The sequence below is a fragment of the Bombina bombina genome, chromosome 2 (assembly GCF_027579735.1).
Source record: "Bombina bombina isolate aBomBom1 chromosome 2, aBomBom1.pri, whole genome shotgun sequence".
Classification (NCBI taxonomy): Eukaryota; Metazoa; Chordata; class Amphibia; order Anura; family Bombinatoridae; genus Bombina; species Bombina bombina.
In genome coordinates this window covers 1328667559-1328694585 of record NC_069500.1, presented here as the reverse complement: position 1 = coordinate 1328694585, position 27027 = coordinate 1328667559, and the positions used below count along the sequence as shown (strand labels likewise).

At 40.8% G+C, this 27027-nt stretch overlaps 1 protein-coding gene across 2 annotated transcripts in view; it reads left to right on the top strand.

Annotated features, from left to right (window-relative positions):
• Positions 1 to 27027, top strand: part of GRK4 (G protein-coupled receptor kinase 4) — a 592539-nt gene that overhangs the window by 454832 nt on the left and 110680 nt on the right. For both annotated transcript variants that reach the window (XM_053704194.1, XM_053704195.1), the window contains exon 6: positions 15500 to 15592. In XM_053704194.1, the coding sequence (XP_053560169.1) occupies positions 15500 to 15592 (93 nt within the window). The remainder of the gene's footprint in view (positions 1 to 15499; positions 15593 to 27027) is intronic.

The window sequence follows — 27027 nt, the reverse complement described above, 5'->3', positions numbered from 1 at the left end:
TATTCCTTATCGTCTTGATTTACATTTTGTTTTATTCTTTTATTAGACTCTCAGTTCTGAGCTCTATGGGGGATTGTGTGTGTGACAGGCTGGACCTGGTGTTAACACAATCCATTTTTTTCAGTTGACATGTTTGGGCGTTTGCCTAATTTTTCTTTTACATTCTATTCCCTTTTAGGATAGTTTTCAGATTTTAGAGCTCTGGGTTGTTATAGAAACTCTTACAAGACGTTTCGTCACATGGGATTTTTGAGACTATTGACTTAATTGGTCGAGATTGTTGTAGACTTCAGGTGGAAGCATTTAGTTCTCTGTTCGGGGTGCTGGTCCCCCGATATGAGACAAAAAATTTTTTAAGCCAGGAGCTTATATTCCTTAGTTTGTTTATCTCAGTTTTTCTAGCATTACTGTAATTTGAGATTTCTGTTAGCTCTTGAAGGTTTTCATGGCTGTGTGGTATCCTTGATGACAGGCAGGACCTGTTTTGGGTACTAGTTAAGTCTGTTCCTTCCCTTTACACAAAAGTGGGAGTCTTTTTCTAGCTTCTCGGCCATGCACTTCGAGTTCACCTATTCTAGAGTACAGGCTGGACCTGTCTTTAAGCTTTATCTTGGACGCTTGGGGGATCTAATGGATCTAGGAGTCTTAGACTTCGGAGCTAGACTTATTTTGGGATGTTGTCTCTTCTCTTGATTTTGTCTTTGGGAGGTTGCGGGTGACTTTTGGGTCATGGTCCCGGTATCTATTGCCCTGTGGGAATAATTTCTTTCCACTGTTGGGGTATGGCCAATAAGGAGGGGGCAGTCCATCCTAATTGGTTTCTCTGACTGTTATGCAGAGCTTATAGAGCCCCTGTTTGTCTGAGACTGTAAGAATCTCCCCTCTTTTGTTCAGGAAAAAGGATGTCTTTTCTATTTTATCCTTTGGAACGAATCCGGTTCTTAGGAGCCGTTTCTTCCAGGGAACCTCTTTCTGATTCTAGTTTTTCCCTTTTGGAATCTGGGGTTTTATGTGGAGTACCTTGCTCCAGAATTTGCAGTAGCTCCCGGGTCTTGGCTTCTGGTTTCTTACCATCGGCTGTTAACTAGACTTTAAGGATTTTTCTCTTGTCTTTTGATCCTCAGAGGGGGTTCTAGATTTGAGTTTCTGCTATAAATCTCCAGGGCAGGAAGGTTTTTCCTGAGATCTTGTGATATGCCCTTCTGTTCCCCCTCTGGTCTTTGTTGGCCGGGGGGTTGATATGGTCTGGTCAGCAGAGGCTGAATCTTCAGGCATGATGTTGTCCCCTTTCTATATCTGTTTTAGTGGACTTTTATAGGAATTATCGGTGGGGGGACTAGACTCCCTGTGTTTTGTTCAGACCTCTCTGTTCTGGAGTTGCTCTTCATGGACGGTTTTGACTGGTTGCTTTGCTGCCCGTGGGGAGCGAGCATCCTATGGGAGTCTGTGGATCAGGAGTTTCCTTCTTTTTTCTCCTTAGGTTCCTCAGCCGAACATTCGGCCTTGAGGCTTTGGTCTTCTGGGTTTGTTCCTTTTTGGTTGGTAGCTCCCTTTTATTGGAAAGAGAGAGCGTTCCTACTGCGTAGTCGGGAGGAACTTGTCTTTAGCGGTTGGCGGAGGCCCACTATGACTCTTTGTCAACAGTCCTCTAATTTAGCAGGTTCTCCCTACTATCTTTCTTTTCTTCTCAAGGATTGATATCTGATTGGATAAGCTGATCAGGCGTCCTTGCTTATCCCTGGTTTCCTCTTTTACTCTCAGGGAGATGTGGCATAGTGATTAGATCTACCGTTTAGATCAGAAGGTTGTGGCTTGGAAATCAGGTCAACTTCTGTTTTTTTTCTGCCAGAAGGTGCATCTGGTATCTGCTAGCATCACTCATTGGAATGTGTTTCAGGTCCTTCAGTCTGTTCTGGGGATCCTATTCTTTGTGACCATATTACTCGTTGTTGGGGTGGGTCTGATCCTAGCAAAGCTAGTGGCATGAGACTGATTGCTCAGTTTAGGTCCGCAAGTTAGTATCACAGTTTAAGGGTCTCGTCTTCATGGACTCCTGTTTCTATGGGGCGGACGTATGAGATTGTTTGGGCTGAGCAAAGAGAGAGAGTTTTTTAAAGGGGTTATGTTCCTTTTGTGGCGCATAGTTGGTCCTTCGCCATCTTTCTTAGGTGCTGAGGACCACCCTTGTAAAGAGGGCTAGTTAGTTCTGGCTCTCTATTGGACTTCAGGAGTCTCTTTTTTTTTTCCCCAGGATGAGCTGGGGAAGGGCCTTCCTAGCGAGCGCTGGCTCGAGCGGTCCTTTTTGAGACAGGTGGCTCTCATATCCTGATGAGTACCTTTGACATTTTGTGCGCGGTAGGTTGTGGGTGAATCCGGCGGCAGTCCTTGATTGTGGGCTTGCAAGCAATTTTCGATTCCCTGATTGTCCTTCTGTTCCAGAAGATCATTGAACTCTCAGGCGTTTCATTCCTTTTGATGGGGCTCTGACTACGATCAGGCCGGTACCGTTCTTGCTCCTTTTTGGAGCTTAGTCTTTTTTAAAGGGTAGCATCAGGTTATTTTTCTAACCGAGCAGGAATAATCTTGACAACTTCAATGATCTATTCCGTCTGTAGATGTTTTCTACTTGCTATTATCCCTATGTTGTAATCTTACAATACGTACTCTTTGGAGGAGTTTTCCTTTTATTAAGGTTGTTGGCAAGTTTGTTAGGGGTTTCTCCCTAGGATTGTTATTTTCATTTTTTTATGGAAAAGGGTATTCCTTCAGGGACTCTTGCCTTGATATTCTTTTCCCTTTGGAGGCTTGTTTGCTTTCTTTATTGTTGATGGAGGGGTTTTTTTTTTTCACTTGACTTGGGAGTCGGTGGGTTTCTAGCCTCCTCAGAGGTTATTGCTCAGTTCAAGAACAGTGACGTCTTCTTGGGTTTTGAGCATGAGATCTTTATGGTTCTGATTGTTGGGGCGGCTATCTGGTCCTCTGAACATTCTTTTTCTTTTTGCTTCTGTTGAAACAGCTTCGGGAGAATGGGTTGGATGCAGTCTGTGGTGCCCTCAGATTTGGGCCGCCTCCTTTTTTGCCCTCCCGTTAGCATTCAGTGTCCTCTGTAGCTTGGGTATTAGTTCCCACAAGTAATTAATGCAGCTGTGGACTTTCCTTCGATACAGGGAGAGTCCACAGCTCCCGCCCATGTTCTCCGATGTGCGGCCCTAAATTTGTTTTCTACTGGCACCTTTTTCACCCTGATATTTCTCCTACTGTTCTTGTTCCCTTGGCAGAATGAATGAGGGAAGTGGGGGAGGTATTCAAGCCTTTGACTGGGGTGGCTTTGCCTCCTCCTAGTGGCCAGGTTCTGTATTCCCACAAGTAATTAATGCAGCTGTGGACTCTCCCTGTATCAAAGGAAAGGAAATTATCTGGTAAGTCATAATTTATTTTTTACCCATTCTCCAGTTTTGCACAGAAAATACAGGTTATATTAATACACTTTTTACCTCTGTGATTACCTTGTTTCTAAGCATCTTCTGACGGCCCCCTGATCACATGACTTTATCTATTGACTTGCATTTCAGCCAATTAGTGCTGTGTTGTTAGAATCCACGGGCATCAGCACAATGTTATCTTTATGACTTGTATGAACTAGCCTCTCCTGATGTGAAAAGCAAATACAAAAGCATGTGATCATGGGGCTGTCTTTAGAGACTTAGAAACAGACAAACATTTAGAGGTTTAAAGGTTATAAATTATGTTAATATAATCATGTTTTTTGTGCAATGCTTGGGAATGGGTATTAAAGGCATTATCTGTCGTTTTAAACAATAAAAAATGTGTCTTTATTTGCAGGAACCAGAACAATGTGTGCATTGAGAAAACAGATTGCAAAGGCAATTTGTCACTAATATGAGGGTGACGATACTGATTTACTGTCAAGTATAAATCCTATTTCAAGTTAAAGGGACAGTGTACACTTATCATATTTACCTACTGCAGTGTTTTAAATTGTTTAAAAAAATTCCTTCACTATCTATTATATATTAAAGAAAATGTTTTGTGAGCGCATAAGAGAAACAACCCTTAAAAAATTTAATTTCAGTAAAAGATTGTTTAAATCTTCTATTACAGTAATGTACAGTATTTTTTTAATTAAGTGATCCTTTATAGTCTTCACTTGTCTCCTGTCTGGTTTTGGGGTTTTCTCTATGTATACTGAAATATTATAGCTTTCTCTTGTTAAGTGTGTTCAGTCCACGGGTCATCCATTACTTATGGGATATATTCTCCTTCCCAACAGGAAGTTGCAAGAGGATCACCCAAGCAGAGCTGCTATATAGCTCCTCCCCTCACATGTCATATCCAGTCATTCTCTTGCAAGTCTCAACAAAGAAGGAGGTCGTGAGAGGAGATAGGAGTTTTTTACCTAATTATTCTTCAATCAAAAGTTTATTATTTTAAAATGGCACCGGAGTGTGCTGTTTTTTTCTCTCAGGCAGTATTTAGAAGAAGAATCTGCCTGCGTTTTTCTATGATCTTAGCAGACGTAACTAAGATCCACTGGCTGTTCTCGCACATTCTGAGGAGTGGGGTAACTTCAGAAAAGGGAATAGCATGCGGGGTCCCCCGCAAATGAGGTATGTGCAGTAATATTTTCTAGGAATGGAATTGACTAAGAAAACACTGCTGTTACCCATATGATGTAAGTACAGCCTTTAATGCAGTAGTAGCGACTGGTATCAGGCTGATAAATGTATGCACAGTTGAGTAATTTTCTAGGGACTAGAATTTGACTGAGAAAATACTGTTAATACTGAAATAAATATATGAGCCTTAACTGCAGTAGAAGCGACTGGTAGCAGGCTTAGTGATAACTTTGCATAACACTGGAAAGTTGTTTTTAAAACGTTTACTGGCATGTTATTCGTTTTGTGACGTACTTTGGTGATAAATCTTTTTGGGCATTATTTTTTTCCATATGGCTAACGTATATTTCTACATAGAAACCGTTGTAACAGGTCTCCCACTGTTGTAATATGAGTGGGAGGGGCCTTTTTTAGCGCCTTGTTGCGCAGTTAAAATTCTAGCACAGTCTTCCTGCTTCCTCCTCCTTGATCCAGGACGTCTCCAGAGAGCTCAGGGGTCTTCAAAATTCATTTTTGAGGGAGGTAATCAGTCACAGCAGACCTGTGACAGTGTGTTTGACTGTGATAAAAGCGTTAAATCTTAAATTGATTATCCGTTTTTGGGTATTGAGGGGTTAATCATCCGTTTGCTAGTGGGTGCAATCCTCTGCTAAATTCATACATTTACTGTTAAAATTGTTGACTATAACTGAATTAGTTCATTGTTATTTCAACTGTGACAGTTTTTTTGTGTTTTTAAAAGCGCTGCTGCGTTTTTTCTATTGCTTGTAAATTTATTAAAAGATTTTTTCCAAGCTTGCTAGCCTTCATTGCTAGTCTGTTTAAACATGTCTGATACAGATGAATCTACTTGTTCATTATGTTTAAAAGCCAATGTGGAGCCCAATAGAAATATGTGTACCAATTGTATTGATGTTACTTTAAATAAAAGTCAGTCTTTACCGGTAAAGAAATTATCACCAGACAACGAGGGGGAAGTTATGCCGACTAACTCTCCTCACGTGTCAGTACCTTCGCATCCCGCTCAGGAGGTGCGTGAGATTGTGGCGCCAAGTACATCAAGGCCCTTACAAATCACTTTGCATGATATGGCTAATGTTATGAAAGAAGTATTATCTAATTTGCCTGAGTTAAGAGGCAAGCGCGATAGCTCTGGGTTTAGGACAGAGCGCGCCGATGACACGAGAGCCATGTCCGATACAGCGTCACAATTTGCAGAACATGAGGACGGAGAGCTTCATTCTGTGGGTGACGGATCTGATCCGGGGAGACCGGATTCAGAAATTTCAAATTTTAAATTTAAGCTTGAGAACCTCCGTGTATTGCTAGGGGAGGTGTTAGCGGCTCTGAATGATTGCGACACGGTTGCAATCCCAGAGAAATTATGTAGGCTGGATAAATACTATGCGTTACCGGTGTGTACTGACGTTTTTCCTATACCTAAAAGGCTTACAGAGATTATTAGCAAGGAGTGGGATAGACCCGGTGTGCCCTTTTCCCCTCCTCCGATATTTAGGAAAATGTTCCCAATAGACGCCACCACACGAGACTTATGGCAGACGGTCCCTAAGGTGGAGGGAGCAGTTTCTACTTTAGCCAAGCGTACCACTATCCCGGTGGAGGATAGTTGTGCTTTCTCAGATCCAATGGATAAAAAATTAGAAGGTTACCTTAAGAAAATGTTTGTTCAACAAGGTTTTATATTACAGCCCCTTGCATGCATTGCGCCCGTCACTGCTGCAGCGGCATTCTGGTTTGAGTCTCTGGAAGAGGCTATTCGCACAGCACCATTGGATGAGATTATGAACAAGCTTAAAGCCCTTAAGCTAGCTAATGCATTTGTTTCGGATGCCGTTGTGCATTTAACCAAACTAACGGCTAAGAACTCCGGATTCGCCATCCAGGCGCGCAGAGCGCTATGGCTTAAATCCTGGTCAGCAGATGTAACTTCTAAATCTAAATTGCTTAATATTCCTTTCAAAGGGCAAACCTTATTCGGGCCCGGCTTGAAAGAAATTATTGCTGACATTACTGGAGGTAAGGGTCACACCCTTCCTCAGAACAGGGCCAAATCAAAGGCCAAACAGTGTAATTTTCGTGCCTTTCGTAATTTCAAGGCAGGAGCAGCATCAACTTCCTCCGCTCCAAAACAGGAAGGGACTGCTACTCGTTACAGACAGGGTTGGAAAAGCAACCAGTCCTGGAACAAGGGCAAGCAGGCCAGAAAACCTACTTCTGCCCCTAAGACAGCATGAAGAAAGGGCCCCCTATCCGGAAACGGATCTAGTGGGGGGCAGACTTTCTCTCTTCGCCCAGGCCTGGGCAAGAGATGTCCAGGATCCCTGGGCGTTGGAGATCATATCTCAGGGATACCTTCTGGACTTCGAAACTTCTCCTCCACAAGGGAGATTTCATCTGTCAAGGTTATCAACAAACCTAATAAAGAAAGAGGCATTTCTGCGATGTGTACAAGACCTCTTAGTAATGGGAGTGATCCACCCGGTTCCGCGGACGGAACAAGGGCAGGGTTTTTACTCAAATCTGTTTGTGGTTCCCAAAAAAGAGGGTACCTTCAGGCCAATCTTGGACCTGAAGATCTTAAACAAATTCCTATGGGTTCCATCGTTCAAAATGGAAACTATTCGAACCATCCTACCCATGATCCAAGAGGGTCAGTATATGACCACAGTGGACTTAAAGGATGCCTACCTTCACATACCGATTCACAAAGATCATTATCGGTACCTAAGGTTTGCCTTTCTAGACAGGCATTACCAGTTTGTAGCTCTTCCCTTCTGGTTGGCTACTGCCCCGAGAATTTTTACAAAGGTTCTGGGCTCGCTTCTGGCGGTACTAAGACCGCGAGGCATAGCGGTGGCTCCGTACCTAGACGACATTCTGATACAAGCGTCAAGTTTTCAAAATACAAAGTCCCATACAGAGATAGTTCTAGCATTTCTGAGGTCGCATGGGTGGAAAGTGAACATGGAAAAGAGTTCTCTGTTCCCACTCACAAGGGTTCCCTTTCTAGGGACTCTTATAGATTCTGTAGAGATGAAGATTTACCTGACGGAGTCCAGGTTATCAAAAATCCTAAATGCTTGCCGTGTCCTTCATTTCATTCCAAGCCCATCAGTAGCTCAGTGCATGGAAGTAATCGGCTTAATGGTCGCGGCAATGGACATAGTGCCATTTGCGCGCCTGCATCTCAGACCGCTGCAACTATGCATGCTAAGTCAGTGGAATGGGGATTACTCAGATCTGTCCCCTTTACTAAATCTGGACCAGGAGGCCAGAGATTCTCTTCTCTGGTGGTTGTCGCGGGTTCATCTGTCCAAAGGAATGACTTTTCGCAGGCCAGATTGGACGATTGTAACAACAGATGCCAGCCTACTAGGCTGGGGTGCAGTCTGGAACTCCCTGAAGGCTCAGGGATCGTGGACTCAGGAGGAGAAACTCCTCCAAATAAACATTCTGGAATTAAGAGCAATATTCAATGCTCTTCTAGCTTGGCCTCAGTTAGCAACACTGAGGTTCATCAGATTTCAGTCGGACAACATCACGACTGTGGCTTACATCAATCATCAAGGGGGAACCAGGAGTTCCCTAGCGATGTTGGAAGTCTCGAAGATAATTCGCTGGGCAGAGTCTCACTCTTGTCACCTGTCAGCGATCTACATCCCAGGCGTGGAGAACTGGGAGGCGGACTTTCTAAGTCGCCAGACCTTTCATCCGGGGGAGTGGGAACTTCACCCGGAGGTGTTTGCTCAATTGATTCTTCGTTGGGGCGAACCGGAGCTGGATCTCATGGCATCTCGCCAGAACGCCAAGCTTCCTTGTTACGGATCCAGGTCCAGGGACCCGGGAGCGGTGCTGGTAGATGCACTAGCAGCCCCTTTGGTTTTCAACATGGCTTATGTGTTTCCACCATTTCCGTTGCTACCTCGACTGATTGCCAGGATCAAACAGGAGAGAGCATCAGTGATTCTGATAGCGCCTGCGTGGCCACGAAGGACCTGGTATGCAGACCTAGTGGACATGTCGTCCTGTCCACCATGGTCTCTGCCTCTGAGGCAGGACCTTCTAATTCAGGGTCCTTTCAACCATCCAAGCCTAATTTCTCTGAGGCTGACTGCATGGAGATTGAACGCTTGATTCTATCAAAGCGTGGTTTTTCGGAGTCGGTTATTGATACATTAATACAGGCTCGGAAACCTGTTACCAGAAAAATTTACTATAAGATATGGCGTAAATATTTATATTGGTGTGAATCCAAGAGTTACTCATGGAGTAAGGTTAGGATTCCTAGGATATTGACTTTTCTACAAGAAGGTTTAGAAAAGGGTTTATCCGCTAGTTCGTTAAAGGGACAGATTTCTGCTCTGTCTATTCTTTTACACAAACGTCTGGCAGAGAATCCAGACGTCCAGGCTTTTTGTCAGGCTTTGGCTAGGATTAAGCCTGTGTTTAAAACTGTTGCTCCTCCGTGGAGCTTAAACTTGGTTCTTAAAGTTCTTCAGGGTGTTCCGTTTGAACTCCTTCATTCCATTGATATTAAGCTTTTATCTTGGAAAGTTCTGTTTTTGATGGCTATTTCCTCGGCTCGAAGAGTCTCTGAGTTATCTGCCTTACATTGCGATTCTCCTTATCTGATTTTTCATTCAGACAAGGTAGTTCTGCGTACTAAACCTGGGTTTTTACCTAAGGTTGTTTCTAGCAGGAATATCAATCAAGAGATTGTTGTTCCATCATTATGTCCTAATCCTTCTTCAAAGAAGGAACGTCTTTTGCATAATCTGGACGTAGTCCGTGCCCTGAAGTTCTACTTACAGGCAACTAAAGATTTTCGGCAAACTTCTTCTCTGTTTGTCGTTTATTCTGGTCAGAGGAGAGGTCAAAAGGCTTCGGCCACCTCTCTCTCTTTTTGGCTTCGTAGCATAATACGTTTAGCCTATGAGACTGCTGGACAGCAGCCTCCTGAAAGAATTACAGCTCATTCCACTAGAGCTGTGGCTTCCACCTGGGCCTTTAAGACTGAGGCCTCTGTTGAACAGATTTGCAAGGCTGCAACTTGGTCTTCACTTCATACCTTTTAAAAATTTTACAAATTTTACACTTTTGCTTCTTCGGAGGCTGTTTTTGGGAGAAAGGTTCTACAGGCAGTGGTTCCTTCTGTTTAAATGTTCCTGCCTTGTCCTTCCCATCATCCGTGTACTTTAGCTTTGGTATTGGTATCCCATAAGTAATGGATGACCCGTGGACTGAACACACTTAACGAGAGAAAACATAATTTATGCTTACCTGATAAATTTATTTCTCTTGTAGTGTGTTCAGTCCACGGCCCGCCCTGTCTTTTTTTGAGGCAGTTCTAAATTTTAATTGAAACTCCAGTCACCACTGCACCCTATAGTTTCTCCTTTCTCGTCTTGTTTCGGTCGAATGACTGGATATGACATGTGAGGGGAGGAGCTATATAGCAGCTCTGCTTGGGTGATCCTCTTGCAACTTCCTGTTGGGAAGGAGAATATATCCCATAAGTAATGGATGACCCGACTGAACACACTACAAGAGAAATAAATTTATCAGGTAAGCATAAATTATGTTTTTTAATATGCAGTAGAAGTGTGTGCAAGTGACACTGGTTTTGTAATGCATTTTTTCCTCATAAACACTTTGGTCAGGCCACATTAGCTTATCTGCGCTTACTCCATCTTACTACTTTATTGTTAAGATCTAAAACAAAACGAAAATTATATAGCTTACACCTAACCGTTCTCCTCTTTTGGTTGGAGATTTGTGTTGTCATTAGTGACATTCATAGGCTATACACAGAGGGGTTTTTTATATATAGATAAATATCTATGCAATGCTAAATATTGCTCTTATACTTTTGGTATTTTTCCTTTGTCTTCTGTTGACAAACTTAGCATTTATCAGAGTCCAATGCTTGTATTAGTCAGGTACATTCAAAACAGACATACAGGTGTTTTTAATGGAACAGTTGAGGGTTTTGTTTTGGATTTTTTTTGGCTCATTTTCTTTCAAGTAGAGGCATATTAGAGGTGACATTGTATAGTTTAATATCTACCTAAGATCACTAAAAATGGTGATGAATGCTGCCAATTATGAATCCATCTTACCAAAAGCATATAAAAAGACTATGCTAAATAGAAAAATGCTCTTTCACCGTATTAATTTGAAGATAAGATAAACAATATCTATATCCCAGCTAACATTTTATAGACCTTTATTGGATTTGTCTAAATGACAAACAGATTAATCAGAAATCACTGAGATCCCATATTACTGAACTGAATAACTTGACCTGTGTGCTTGGCTATACAGGCAATTGGTACAAGCTAAAGTCTGGGACAGCAAAAGTGAGAATGTGAAAGACAAACCTCCATTTTAATTACAGCTGTAAAAATAAAGTGCACATATTTGTTTTACTGCACTTGTGTTGCACTGATGCAAATGATCTGTGAGTTAACAATTAAGCAGTCCTACTACTTAACAAACCAGTAATCATGTTAGTATTATTGTAGGTATTTGATTAGTTGTTTTGAACTCTGTGGGGTCCAGAGTTTGAGTGAATCTGCATCGTTATCTTATGTTGGCATAATCATAGGTAAGATTTTCAGTAAGTACACAGTAACATAGCATCCTAAAAACACATTAAAAGTAGATTATATACTAACAACCTAGTAAAAAATATATTCATTGGCTGATCAGGGACTCTTTTTTTTTTTTTTTTTTTTATTTAAATTTATTTATATTCTAAAACACTGTATAAGTCCAAAATAAAAAAAACACAAAGATAGTATATTTGTTGTCATGTACAAAAGATAAAAAAAATGTTAAAGAAAAACCATATTCCGCCATCTTTACCAATATAAGTTAAACTGTAATGGTTAACAGTTTTAATATTGTTATCATACCCAATAGGAAACAAGATATAACTAAAATGTGCTATATTCAGCGAAATAAATAAAAAGCAAGAAAAAACAAAGTTAATAGGCATCAGCCATTTATCTTGACAGTGTTTTGTAGAGTTTTACCCCACCATTATCCCTTATAGACAGACAAAAACAAAGCCATACAAACAAACAAGGCTTGATAACATGGAGAAACTGACATATGTCCATTTTTGGCTAGCACCAACCAATTTTCAATACCCCCTAAAGTCCAATTCCAACCAAAGTTGCTTATTAGATCAAGCACAAAATGTCTAGCTTGCAAATACGCATAAAAATCCTTTTGAAGTATATTGAACTCCCTGCGAAGAGAACCAAAAGTTTTAATATACTTCCTATCGAAATCTAGTAACTGAGAAACATTACATAGACCTGCTGGGAATTGTGGGTTACCTACCAATGGGATATATTTAGATACCCCGTAGTCTAGATCTAATAATTTACAAACTCTCTGCCAGGCCTGTATTGGATTAAATACAGTTCACATTTTTTTTTACCTCTTTGGGTTATAAACTGGAATTATAATGGATTATTGCTGAGGACAAATATGGGAAGATTATACTTCTTTCCAGTTCGTTGTCAGTGGCATAGTCTTTACTGAAAATCCAGTCCATCAGGGATGATCAGGGACTCTTTAATGAACTTTGGGACTCCTGTTTTTTTTTTTATTGCATGTGAACCCTAAAGCACTCTTGTCTTTTGTCTTAGAAGAAAAAAAATCCCTTATGCCAGATTTTAAGTATTTCCCTGCTTGAGCTGATCAGTGACGTAATGTTTGTGAATGACTTAGCTATAGTCAATTTTGAAAATAATTTAAAACTAGTAAGTTAAGGTTACTTTTGAGTACTGGATCCAGAAATCCCATAACACAGTGTATATTTCTCATATCCGTGACTGCCTTTTAAAGCTTAGTTTACTTTAACCCTAGTTATGACCAAAGAACGTAAATCTTAGGATGAAGGTCAAGTATTTTTTTCTCATAAGATACGGAGAGACCATTATCTTTATTCTTTATCAAACATTTGAATTTATATCTAATATGCAACACGTTGCATTACTTGTACATATTGAAACAGAACTTTTAAATTAAGACATTACTCTACGTAACTTCTTTACATGTTGGACTTTGATTTCCAGATGCGAACTTTAATCCTGTTTCATATATGTTGTGTTCACATGTACTACTTAAATTTTATAAAGAGAATAAGTAAGTAAAAAAAAAAGTTCTTTCACCTTTTTATTTTCTCAATTGAAATAGCTGATTTTGGCTACTGTTTCCCCACCTATCTTGAAGATTTCTGAACTTAAGATCTGATCACTAATAAACATGTAAACAAGATGGTTTAGATTAAATAATTCTGAGTGGGGGGCTGTGAAAAAGAGGTACTAAAATGTTCTATTCCCAGTGTCCTCTCTGAGTATTGGCTTTTTTAGGAAACGGTATTAAATACTTTGTGTTAAGAATTAGACAGATAAGGTAATGTGGTATGCTCTCCCTGCATTTTATTGGGTTGTGGTTTTAGTTAACAGATACAGCTATTGTATATACAAAAATATGCCTAAAGAAAGAATTCCCCATAAACTCTGTTGCTGGTATAACTAAGCTGGTGTAATTGGAAACATTTTAAGGAGAAACCAATTTATTGTCACTTTAATTTATCTAATAATATTTACATAATATACAAGCAAACTGTGGAATCATTTCTAAAGTTTAAAAACTGCTCAAACATTTATTTGTAGAATGTTACATGTTAAATATGCACTTAAGACTTCACAATCTAATTAGTAATTGACACAATTTGCTATACTGCAAAGTTAAAATAAAATGATCACATTTGGTTAGAAATTTGTGTAGTTGGAACGTTAATAGAATACAATCTTTCTCTTGGAAAAGCATCTGCTATGCAAACATACAATGAGAAGTATGGAGTTTTCTTTATTTACCCATATATATATAGTCTCTTGTCAGGTTGGATTTGCCACATGGTGGTCGTATTTTTGCTTTGTTTTATAATGAAGGTGAGGCTTTTAAAGTGTGTGTGAAAAAGCATTGAATGCCTTTTTTCCTTAACCTTATATATAGGAATACTTTAAATGTTTGATAAAGGCCTTGAACTCCTGAGTTTAGCTATTTTTGCTAATGATAAATTCTTTTTACTTTATTTAAAGGGTCCTTAAGTTTTCATTTGTAAGAGCATGTCATTTTTATCACTGTCGACCCTGCAAATCTATGTGTTTAACTCCCAAAAATGTAAAGTACCATAGAGAACTGCTAGCTCTGAACAGAAACTGCTGCTGATTCAATCAGATGTGGTTGAAACACAGTTGAGTCATGCAACAAAGTGCTGCCGATTTGGATCAGTGGTAGATTCTGCTCTGGACCAGCAGTTCTCTGTGGCTCATGTGCAGTATTTTGCCTGTGTGTTTAACCCCAGGGTCGCACAACCAGCTTTGCATCTATGACTGCTGATTCAATCAGTGTAAGTTTCTGCCTGGGACTAGCAGTTCTCTGTTGTACTTTAACTTTGCAGGAGTTAAACAAATAGATTTGCAGGGCCAATAGTGATACAATTGTATACTCTAACAAACGTAATCTTTAACACATTTTAAGTTGAAGTCTACCATTCTAAAGTGTTATTGTTCGCTCTTTCACTGCTGTGGGTCTGAACAATCCTTTACATTACCCTTCCTTGGGCAATATTTGAGGCACCTCTGTTAGGAAAAGGGTTATGTAACATGTTTCCTATGTCTGCCATAGCGTTCTGGTATTTTAAAAGAGGTATGTTGATTTTAATTATCTGTGTATGTGACATTAGATGACTTCCAACATGGTTTCTATTTATATAATGATAATATTAAATGTCTGTATATTAAAATGTCCACAGAGGGAGGCCAAACTCAAAATAGATAAAACTTCATATTCTTTAGTATTTTAAGTACAGGAATAATAATAATATAAAATATATAAAATAAAGTAACCAAGATGACTGTGAACAATGCCTTTCTCTATGGAAGTGACAGCTCATCATGAAATCTCAGAACTGGACATTTTCTAGCAACAGACTCTTATTGACACAGATCACATGTAAAGAGAAACGTGCAAAGCCAGCTGATGTCAAAAGATAAAGCGTTTTGCAAATAGAATTTTGAGGCCGTTGTTCCACAAAACAATAAGTCAATCAATACAATCAATACTTAGAACTAACATGGAGTTATTGCAGAGTATACCACAGTAGTTGGGTGTCTATGAATTCTGCGGCTCCAAGACACAATTCCTCTTCTTCATGGAAGAGTAAATTTAAAAAAAAAAATCTTCCTAATATATTTCAGTTCTCAAATGTATCCTTTTTTTCTTGTATTTTCAAATTGTTTATTGGCTTTAGTAAGATAACTCACAACAGGGGCTCCATTTATTAAGCAGCGGATGCTGCTTCGGAGCCCCATCGTTTCCAACTTGCCTAAAACGGAAGTTAAGAAGCAACGGTCATAAGACCGCTGCTCCTTAACCTGTCCCTACCTTTTAGGTGGCGGATTGAAATAATTCCGATCCGATCGGAATGATTGATAGCCCCTGCTAGCAGCCGATTGGCCGCCAGTGAGCAGGGGGCTGCAATGGACAAGCATTTCACTAGAAATGCTTGTGCAATGTTGAATGCCGACAGCGTATGCTGTCAGCATTTAGCGAGGTCGAATGGACATGATACACTATAGCGAATCATATCCGCTCGACTAATAATAAATCTACCCCCAGGTTCTCTGCCTATATGATGGTAACTTTCTCCTTCGTTTGCCATTAAATATAGGAAGGGGAACATGTTGTATCTTCTTATCTGCATTTTTCACCACACTTGTATTAAATATTTATCTAAAGTTCTTTTTCACTTGCAGAATTGTGCATGATTACTTGCGTGGTGTGCCGTTTGAGGATTACCAAGAGAGCATGTACTTCTCGCGCTTCTTGCAGTGGAAATGGCTAGAACGGTAAGGACACTTGCAGTAGATGCTATAGATTTCTTTCAATGTGCTTTTTGTTATTTTATTTTGGGATTTACTATAAAGGGTGATATACTTTAAAAAAAAAAAATGTCTGTCTATGAATAATTGGAATCTTGCACAATTATCCCATTTACATGTTAACATTTAGTTTGAGTAACCAATACCTTTATTATAATCATTTTTCTTTCATGTAATTGGCAAGAGTCCATGAGCTAGTGACGTATGGGATATAAGATCCTACCAAGAGGGGCAAAGTTTCCCAAACCTCAAAATGCCTATAAATACACCCCTCACCACACCTACAATCCAGTTTTACAAACTTTGCCTCCTATGGAGGTGGTGATGTAAGTTTGTTTAAGATTTCTACGTTGACATGTGCTTCTCAGCATTTTAAAGCTTGATTCCTCTCAGAGTACAGCGAATGTCAGAGGGATTTGAAGGGAGTATCACCTATTGGTTGCATTGTTTTTTCTCACGGGATATCTATTTCATAGGTTCTCTGTTATCGGTCGTAGAGATTCATCTCCTACCTCCCTTTTCAGATCGACGATATACTCTCATATACCATTACCTCTACTGATAACTGTTTCAGTACTGGTTTGGCTATCTGCTATATGTGGATGGGTTTCTTTTGGTAAGTATGTTTTTATTACTTAAAGGGACACTGTACCCAAATGTTTTCTTTTGTAATTCAGAAAGAGCATGCAATTTTAAGCAACTTTCTAATTTACTCCTATTATCAATTTTTCTTTGTTCTCTTGCTATCATTATTTGAAAAAGAAGGCATCTAAGCTTTTTTTTGGTTCCAGTACTCTGGACAGCACTTTTTTATTGGTGGATGAATTTATCTACCAATCAGCAAGGATAACCCAGGTTGTTCACCAAAAATGGGCAGGCATCTAAACTTACATTCTTGCATTTCAAATAAAGATACCAAGAGAATGAAGAAAATTTGATAATAGGAGTAAATTAGAAAGTTGCTTAAAATTGCATGCTCAATCTGAATCACGAAAGAAAGTTTTTGGGTACAGTGTCCCTTTAAGACACCTCAGCTATGGTTTGGCACTTTATGCATTAATATAAAGTTCTAAATATATGTATTGTACTTATATTTGCCATGAGTCAGGTTCGTGTATTTCCTTTTTGCAGACTGTCAGTTTCATATTTGGGGAAAATAAACATTTTAAGAAATATTTTTCTTACCTGGGGTTTAAAATTGACTTAATTTTTTCTTTGCAAATTGTGGGCAGCATTAGGCCCGCGGGTGCGCCAAATGCTAGACTTTATTGCGTCATTCTTGGCGCGAGAATTTTTTTGGCACGACAGTACGTCCGTTGACGCAAGTTCGTAATTTCCGGCGTCATAGTTGACGCCGAGTTCCTTACACAAGGTTGCGTCGTTAATGACGCAAGTGTCAGTTACATTGTGCGTCATACTTGGCGCCAAATTTTTTCATTATTTTTTCACCCCATTGCTATTTGCCTCTTGCCTTTTTCTATGTCAGAGGGCTATGCTATTTGCATTTTTTCCCATTCCTGAAACTGTCATATAAGGAAATTGATCATTTTGCTTTGTATGTTGTTTTCTCCAACATAGGTGTGTCCGGTCCACGGCGTCATCCTTACTTGTGGGATATTCTCTTCCCCAACAGGAAATGGCAAAGAGCCCAGCAAAGCTGGTCACATGATCCCTCCTAGGCTCCGCCTACCCCAGTCATTCTCTTTGCCGTTGTACAGGCAACATCTCCACGGAGATGGCTTAGAGTTTTTTAGTGTTTAACTGTAGTTTTTATTATTCAATCAAGAGTTTGTTATTTTAAAATAGTGCTGGTATGTACTATTTACTCAGAAACAGAAAAGAGATGAAGATTTCTGTTTGTATGAGGAAAATGATTTTAGCACCGTAACTAAAATCCATGGCTGTTCCACACAGGACTGTTGAGAGCAATTAACTTCAGTTGGGGGAACAGTGTGCAGTCTCTTACTGCTTGAGGTATGACACATTCTAACAAGACGATGTAATGCTGGAAGCTGTCATTTTCCCTATGGGATCCGGTAAGCCATGTTTATTAAGATAGTAAATAAGGGCTTCACAAGGGCTTATTAAGACTGTAGACTTTTTCTGGGCTAAATCGATTCATTATTAACACATATTTAGCCTTGAGGAATCATTTATTCTGGGTATTTTGATATGATTATATCGGCAGGCACTGTTTTAGATACCTTATTCTTTAGGGGCTTTCCCTAATCATAGTCAGAGCCTCATTTTCGCGCCGGTATGGCGCACTTGTTTTTGAGGACAGCATGGCATGCAGCTGCATGTGTGTGGAGCTCTGATACATAGAAAAGTCTTTCTGAAGGCATCATTTGGTATCGTATTCCCCTTTGGGCTTGGTTGGGTCTCAGCAAAGCAGATTCCAGGGACTGTAAAGGGGTTAAATATAAAAACGGCTCCGGTTCCGTTATTTTAAGGGTTAAAGCTTCCAAATTTGGTGTGCAATACTTTTAAGGCTTTAAGACACTGTGGTGAAATTTTGGTGAATTTTGAACAATTCCTTCATACTTTTTCGCAATTGCAATAATAAAGTGTGTTTAGTTTAAAATTTAAAGTGACAGTAACGGTTTTATTTTAAAACGTTTTTTGTGCTTTGTTATCAAGTTTATGCCTGTTTAACATGTCTGAACTACCAGATAGATTGTGTTCTGACTGTGGGGAAACCAAGGTTCCTTCTCATTTAACTATATGTATTTTATGTCATAAAAAAATTTAGTAAAAATGATGCCCAAGATGATTCCTCAAGTGAGGGGAGTAAGCATGGTACTGCATCATCCCCTCCTTCGTCTACACCAGTCTTGCCCATACAGGAGGCCCCTAGTACATCTAGTGCGCCAATACTCCTTACTATGCAACATTTAACGGCTGTAATGGATAATTCTATCAAAAACATTTTAGCCAATATGCCCACTTATCAGCGAAAGCGCGACTGCTCTGTTTTAGAAAATTCTGTAGAGCATGAGAACGCTGATGATATGGTTTCTGAAGGGCCCCTACACCAGTCTGAGGGGGCCAGGGAGGTTTTGTCTGAGGGAGAAATTTCAGATTCAGGAAACATTTCTCAACAAGCTGAACCTGATGTGATTACTTTTAAATTTAAGTTGGAACATCTCCGCGCTCTGCTTAAGGAGGTGTTATCCAACTTGGATGATTGTGATTATCTGGTCATTCCAGAACCACTATGTAAAATGGAAAAGTTCTTAGAGGCCCCGGGGCCCCCCGAAGCTTTTCCTATATCCAAGCGGGTGGCGTACATTGTTAGTAAAGAATGGGACAGGCCCGGTATACCTTTAGTACCTCCCCCCATATTTATAAAATTGTTTTCCTATAGTCGACCCCAGAAAGGACTGATGGCAGACAGTCCCCAAGGTCGAGGGGGCGGTTTCTACTCTACACAAGCGCGCCACTATACCCATAGAAGATAGTTGTGCTTTCCAAGATCCTATGGATAAAAAATTAGAAGGTCTGCTAAAGATGTTTGTTCAGCAAGGTTCCCTTCTACAACCAATTGCATGCATTGTCCCTGTCACTGCAGCCGCGTGTTTCTAGTTTGATGAGCTAGGAAAGGCGATTATTAGTAATTCTTCTTCTTATGAGGAGATTATGGACAGAATTCGTGCTCTTAAATTGGCTAATTCTTTCACCCTAGACGCCACCTTGCAATTGGCTAGGTTAGCGGCGAAAAAATTCTGGGTTTGCTATTGTGGCGCAGAGCGCTTTGGTTAAAATCTTGGGCAGCGGATGCGTCTTCCAAGAACAAATTGCTTGACATTCCTTTCAAGGGGAAAACACTCTTTGGCCCTGACTTGAAAGAGATTATCTCCGATATCACTGGGGGCAAGGGCCACGCCCTTCCTCAGGATAGGTCTTTTCAAGACCAAAAATAAACCTAAGTTTCGTCCCTTTCGCAGAAACGGATCAGCCCCAAGGGCTACGTCCTCTAAGCAGGAAGGTAATACTTCTCAAGCCAATCCAGCCTGGAGACCTATGCAAGGCTGGAGCAAAGGAAAGCAGGCCAGGAAACCTGCCACTGCTACCAAGACAGCATGAAATGCGGGCCCCCGATCCGGGACCGGATCTGGTGGGGGGCAGACTCTCTCTCTTCGCTCAGGCTTGGGAAAGAGATGTTCTGGATCCTTGGGCGCTAGAAATAGTCTCCCAAGGTTATTCTCTGGGGTTCAAGGGGCTTCCTCCAAGGGGGAGGTTCCACAGGTCTCAGTTGTCTTCAGACCACATAAGAAGACAGGCATTCTTACATTGGGTAGAAGACCTACTAAAAATGGGAGTGATTCATCCTGTTCCATTAGGAGAACAAGGGATGGGGTTCTACTCCAATCTTATCATAGTTCCCAAAAAAGAGGGAACGTTCAGACCAATCTTAGATCTCAAGATCTTGAACAAGTTTCTCAAGGTTCCATCGTTCAAGATGGAAACCATTCGAACACTTCTTCCTTCCATCCAGGAAGGTCAATTCATGACCAAGGTGGATTTCAAGGATGCGTATCTACATATTCCTATCCACAAGGAACATCATCGGTTCCTAAGGTTTGCATTCCTGGACAAGCATTTCCAGTTCGTGGCATTTTCTTTCGGATTAGCCACTGCTCCTAGGATTTTCTCATAGGTACTAGGGTCCCTTCTGGCGGTGCTAAGACCAAGGGGCATTGCTGTAGTACCTTACTTGGACGACATTCTGATTCGAGCGTCGTCCCTTCTTCAAGTAAAGGCTCACACGGACATTGTCCTGGCCTTTCTCAGATCTCACGGATGGAAAGTGAACGTGGAAAAGAGTTCTCTATCTCCGTCAACGAGGGTTCCCTTCTTGGGAACTATAATAGACTCCTTAGAAATGAGGATTTTTCTGACAGAAGCCAGAAAAACAAAACTTCTAGACTCTTGTCGGATACTTCATTCCGTTCCTCTTCCTTCCATAGCGCAGTGCATGGAAGTAATAGGTTTGATGGTAGCGGCAATGGACATAGTTCCTTTTGTGCGCATTCATCTAAGACCATTACAACTGTTCATGCTCAGTCAGTGGAATGGGGACTATTCAGACTTGTCTCCGAAGATACAAGTAAATCAGAGGACCAGAGACTCATTCCGTTGGTGGCTGTCCCTGGACAACCTGTCACAAGGGATGACCTTCCGCAGACCAGAGTGGGTCATTGTCACGACCGACGCCAGTCTGATGGGCTGGGGCGCGGTCTGGGGATCCCTGAAAGCTCAGGGTCTTTGGTCTCGGGTAGAATCTCTTCTACCGATAAATATTCTGGAACTGAGAGCGATATTCAATACTCTCAAAGCTTGGCCTCAGCTAGCGAGGGCCAAGTTCATACATCAACCATCAGGGGGGAACAAGGAGTTCCCTAGCGATGGAAGAAGTGACCAAAATCATTCTATGGGCGGAGTCTCACTCCTGCCACCTGTCTGCTATCCACATCCCAGGAGTGGAAAATTGGGAAGCGGATTTTCTGAGTCGTCAGACATTGCATCCGGGGGAGTGGGAACTCCATCCGGAAATCTTTGCCCAAGTCACTCAACCGTGGGGCATTCCAGACATGGATCTGATGGCCTCTCGTCAGAACTTCAGAGTTCCTTACTACGGGTACAGATCCAGGGATCCCAAGGCGGCTCTAGTGGATGCACTAGTAGCACCTTGGACCTTCAAACTAGCTTATGTGTTCCCGCCGTTTCCTCTCATCCCCAGGCTGGTAGCCAGGATCAATCAGGAGAGGGCGTCGGTGATTTTGATAGCTCCTGCGTGGCCACGCAGGACTTGGTATGCAGATCTGGTGAATATGTCATCGGCTCCACCATGGAAGCTACCTTTGAGAGACCTTCTTGTTCTAGGTCCGTTCGACCCACTCCAGCTGACTGCTTGGAGATTGAACGCTTGATCTTATCAAAGCGAGGGTTCTCAGATTCTGTTATTAATACTCTTGTTCAGGCCTGAAAGCCTGTAACCAGAAAAATTACCACATAATTTGGTATATCTGTTGGTGTGAATCTGCAGGATTCCCTTGGGACAAGGTTAAGATTCCTAAGAGTCTATCCTTCCTTCGAGAAGGATTGGAAAAAGGATTATCTGCAAGTTCCTTGATGGGACAGATTTCTGCCTTGTCTGTGTTACTTCACAAAAAGCTGGCGGCTGTGCCAGATGTTCTAGCCTTTGTTCAGGCTCTGGTTAGAATCAAGCCTGTTTACAAAATTTTGACTCCTCCTTGGAGTCTCAACCTAGTTCTTTCAGTTCTTCAGGGGGTTCCGTTTGAACCCTTACATTCCGTTGATATTAAGTTATTATCTTGGAAAGTTTTGTTTTTGGTTGCAATTTCTTCTGCTAGAAGAGTTTCAGAATTATCTGCTCTGCAGTGTTCTTCTCCTTATCTGGTGTTCCATGCAGATAAGGTGGTTTTGCGTACTAAACCTGGTTTTCTTCCAAAAGTTGTTTCTAACAAAAACATTAACCAGGAGATAGTTGTGCCTTCTTTGTGTCCTAATCCAGTTTCAAAGAAGGAACGTTTGTTGCACAACTTGGATGTAGTTCGTGCTCTCAAATTTTACTTAGCAGCTACTAAGGATTTCAGACAAACTTTGTCTTTGTTTGTTGTTTATTCTGGTAAACGGAGAGGTCAAAAAGCAACTTCTACCTCTCTCTCCTTCTGGATTAAAAGCATTATCCGATTGGCTTATGAGACTGCCGGACGGCAGCCTCCTGAAAGAATCACAGCTCACTCCACTAGGGCTGTGGCTTCCACATGGGCCTTCAAGAACGAGGCTTCTGTTGATCAGATATGTAAGGCAGCGACTTGGTCTTCACTGCACACTTTTTCTAAATTTTACAAATTTGATACTTTTGCTTCTTCTGAGGCTATTTTTGGGAGAAAGGTTTTGCAAGCCGTGGTGCCTTCCAGTTAGGTGACCTGATTTGCTCCCTCCCTTCATCCGTGTCCTAAAGCTTTGGTATTGGTTCCCACAAGTAAGGATGACGCCGTGGACCGGACACACCTATGTTGGAGAAAACAGAATTTATGTTTACCTGATAAATTACTTTCTCCAACGGTGTGTCCGGTCCACGGCCCGCCCTGGTTTTTTTAATCAGGTCTGATAATTTATTTTCTTTAACTACAGTCACCACGGTAACATATGGTTTCTCCTATGCAAATATTCCTCCTTAACGTCGGTCGAATGACTGGGGTAGGCGGAGCCTAGGAGGGATCATGTGACCAGCTTTGCTGGGCTCTTTGCCATTTCCTGTTGGGGAAGAGAATATCCCACAAGTAAGGATGACGCCGTGGACCGGACACACCGTTGGAGAAAGTAATTTATCAGGTAAACATAAATTCTGTTTTTTCTTTTAAATTTTGCAAGATGTCTCAATCTGATCCTGTCTCAGAAGTATCTGTGGGAACTTTGCTGCCTGATATCAGTTCTACTAAAGCTAAGTGCATTTGTTGTAAACTTGTGGAGATTATAGCTCCGAATGTCATTTGTAATAGTTGTCATGATAAACTTTTACATGCAGATAATGTGTCCATCACTCATAGTACATTGCCGGTTGCAGTTCCTTCAACTTCTATTGTACATGATATACCTATGAATTTTAAAGAATTTGTTACTGATTCTATTCAGAAGGCTCTGTCTGCTTTTCCGCCTTCTAATAAACGTAAAAGGTCTTTTAAAACTTCTCATAAGGTTGATGACATTTTAAATGACCGACAACATACTGAATTATCCTCCTCCTGATGAGGATCTATCTGATTCAGAAGATCCTTCCTCAGATATTGACGCTGACAAATCTACTTATTTATTTAAAATGGAGTATATTCATTCTTTTTTAAAAGAAGTGTTAATTACTTTGGATATTGAGGAAACTAGTCCTCTTGACATTAAAACTAGTAAACGTTTAAATGCTGTTTTTAAACCTCCTGTGGTTACTCCAGAGGTTTTTCCTATTCCTGATGCTATTTCTGATATGATTTCTGAGGAATGGAATAAGCCTGGTACTTCATTTATTCCTTCTTCAAGGTTTAAAAAATTGTATCCTTTGCCAGCAATTTCAATAGAGTTTGGGGAAAAGATCCCCAAAGTTGATGGGGCTATTTCTACTCTTGCTAAACGTACCACTATTCCTATAGAAGATAGTACTTATTTTAAAGATCCTTTAGATAGGAAACTTGAATCTTATCTAAGGAAAGCCTATTTATATTCAGGTCATCTTCTCAGGCCTGCAATTTCTTTGGCTGATGATGCAGCTGCATCAACTTTTTGGTTGAAGAATTTAGCGCAACAAGAATTGGATTCTAACGTATCTAGCATTGTTCCCTTACTGCAATATGCTAATCATTTTATTTGTAATGCCATTTTTGATTGATATTATCAAAATTGATGTTAGATCCATGTCTTTAGCTATTTTATTTTGTGGCTTAAATCTTGGAATGCTGATATGACATCTTAAGTCTAGATTGCTATCTCTTTCTTTCCAAGGTAATAATTTATTTGGTTCTCAGTTGGATTCTAATATTTCAACTGTTACTGGGGGGAAGGGAGTTTTTTTTGCCTCAGGATAAAAAAACCTAAGGGTAAATCTAAGGCTTCTAACCGTTTTCGTTCCTTTCGTCAAAATAAAGAACAAATACCTTATCCTTCCCCCAAGGAATCTGTTTCCAATTGGAAGCCTTCCTCAAATTGGAATAAATCCAAGCCATTTAAGAAACCAAAGTCAGCCCCTAAGTCCGCATGAAGGTGCGGCCCTCATTCCAGCTCAGCTGGTAGGGGGCAGATTAACGTTTTTCAAGGATGTTTGGATAAATTCTGTCCAAAATCATTGGATTCAGAACGTTGTTTCTCAGGGGTATCGAAAAGGATTCAGAGTAAGACCTCCTGTGAGAAGATTTTTTCTCTCACACATCCCAGCAAATCCAGTAAAAGCTCAGGCTTTCCTGAAGTGTGTTTCAGACCTGGAGTTATCTGGGGTAATCATGCCAGTTCTTTTTAAGGAACAAGGTCTGGGGTTTTATTCAAATCTATTCATTGTCCCAAAGAAGGAAAATTCATTCAGACCAGTTCTGGATCTGAAAATTTTGAATCGTTATGTAAGAGTACCAACTTTCAAAATGTTAACTATAAGGACTATTCTGCCTTTTGTTCAGCAAGAACATTATATATCCACAATAGACTTGCAGGATGCATACCTTCATATTCAGATTCATCCAGATCATTATCAGTTCCTGAGATTCTCTTTTCTAGACAAGCATTACCAATTTGTTGCTCTTCTGTTTGGCCTAGCAACAGCTCCGAGAATCTTTTCAAAGGTTTTCGGGGCCCTTCTCTCTGTAACCAGAGAGCAGGGTATTGCAGTGTTTCCTTATTTGGACAATATCTTTGTACTAGCTCAGTCTTTACATTCTGCAGAATCTCACACAAATCAACTAGTGTTTTTGCTTCGGAAACATGGTTGGAGGATCAATTTACCAAAAAGTTTCTTGATTCCTCAAACAAGGGTCACCTTTTTAGGTTTCCAGATAGATTCAGTGTCCATGACTCTGTCTCTAACAGACAAGAGACGTTTAAAATTGGTGGCAGCCTGTCGGCACCTTCAGTCTCAGTTATTCCCTTCAGTGGCTATGTGCATGGAAGTTTTAGGTCTCATAACTGCAGCTTCGGACGCAATCCTCTTTGCTCGTTTTCACATGAGACCTCTCCAGCTTTGTATGCTGAATCAATGGTGCAGGGATTATACAAAGATATCACAATTAATATCCTTAAATCCCAATGTTCGACACTCTCTGACATGGTGGTTAAATCACCAGCGTTTAGTTCAAGGGGCTTCTTTTGTTCGGCCAACCTGGACTGTGATCACAACAGATGCGAGTCTTTCAGGTTGGGGAGCTGTTTGGGGATCTCTGACAGCACAAGGGGTTTGGAAATCTCAAGAGGCGAGATTATTAATCAATATTTTAGAACTCTGTGCAATTCTCAGAGCTCTTCTGTTTTGGCCTCTGTTAAAGAGAGAACCGTTCATTTGTTTTCAGGCAAACAATATCACAACAGTGGCATATGTCAATCATCAGGGTGGGACTCACAGTCCCCAAGCTATGAAAGAAGTATCTTGGATACTTGTTTGGGCGGAATCCAGCTCCTGTCTAATCTCTGCGGTGCATATCCCAGGTGTAGACAATTGGGAGGCGGATTATCTCAGCCGTCAGACTTTACATCCGGGGGAGTGGTCCCTCCATCCAGATGTGTTTTCTCAGATTGTTCAGATGTGGGGTCTTCCAGAGAGAGATCTGATGGCCTATCATCTAAACAAGAAACTTCCCAGATACCTGTCCAGGTCCAGGGATTTTCAGGCGGAAGCAGTGGATGCATTGACACTTCCTTGGTGTTATCAACCTGCTTATAACTGAGACTGAAGGTGCCGACAGGCTGCCACCAATCTCAAGAGGCGAGATTACCAATCAATATTTTTAGAACTCCGTGCTATCAACCTGCTTATATTTTCCCGCCTCTAGTTCTTCTTCCAAGAGTGATCTCCAAAATCATGGAACAATAGTTTGTGTTGCTGGTGGCTCCAGCATGGCCTCACAGGTTTTGGTATGCGGATCTTGTTCGGATGTCCAGTTGCCAACCTTGGCCACTTCCGTTAAGGCCGGACCTATTGTCTCAAGGTCCGTTTTTCCATCAGGATCTCAAATCATTAAATTTGAAGGTGTGGAAATTGAACGCCTAGCCTAGTGCTAAGTCATAGAGGTTTCTCTGACTCAGTGATTAATACTATGTTACAAGCTCGTAAATCTGTCTCTAGAAAGATTTATTATCGAGTTTGGAAGACTTACATTTCATGGTGTTCTTCTCATAAATTTTCTTGGCATTCTTTTAGAATTCCTAGAATTTTACAGTTTCTTCAAGATGGTTTGGATAAGGGTTTGTCTGCAAGTTCCTTGAAGGGACAAATCTCTGCTCTTTCTGTTTTATTTCACAGAAAGATTGCCAAACTTCCTGATATTCACTGTTTTGTACAGGTTTGGTTTGTATCAAGCCTGTCATTAAATCAATCTCTCCTCCTTGGAGTCTTAATTTGGTTTTGAGGGCTTTACAGGCTCCTCCATTTGAGCCTATGCATTCTTTGGACATTAAACTACTTTCTTGGAAAGTGTTGTTCCTTTTGGCCATCTCTTCTGCTAGAAGAGTTTCTGAGCCATCTGCTCTTTCTTGTGAATCTCCTTTTTCTGATTTTTCATCAGGATAAGGCGGTTTTGCGGACTTCATTTCAATTTTTACCTAAGGTTGTGAATTCTAACAACATTAGTAGAGAAATTGTTGTCCCTTCCTTGTGTCCTAATCCTAAGAATTCTTTGGAAAGATCC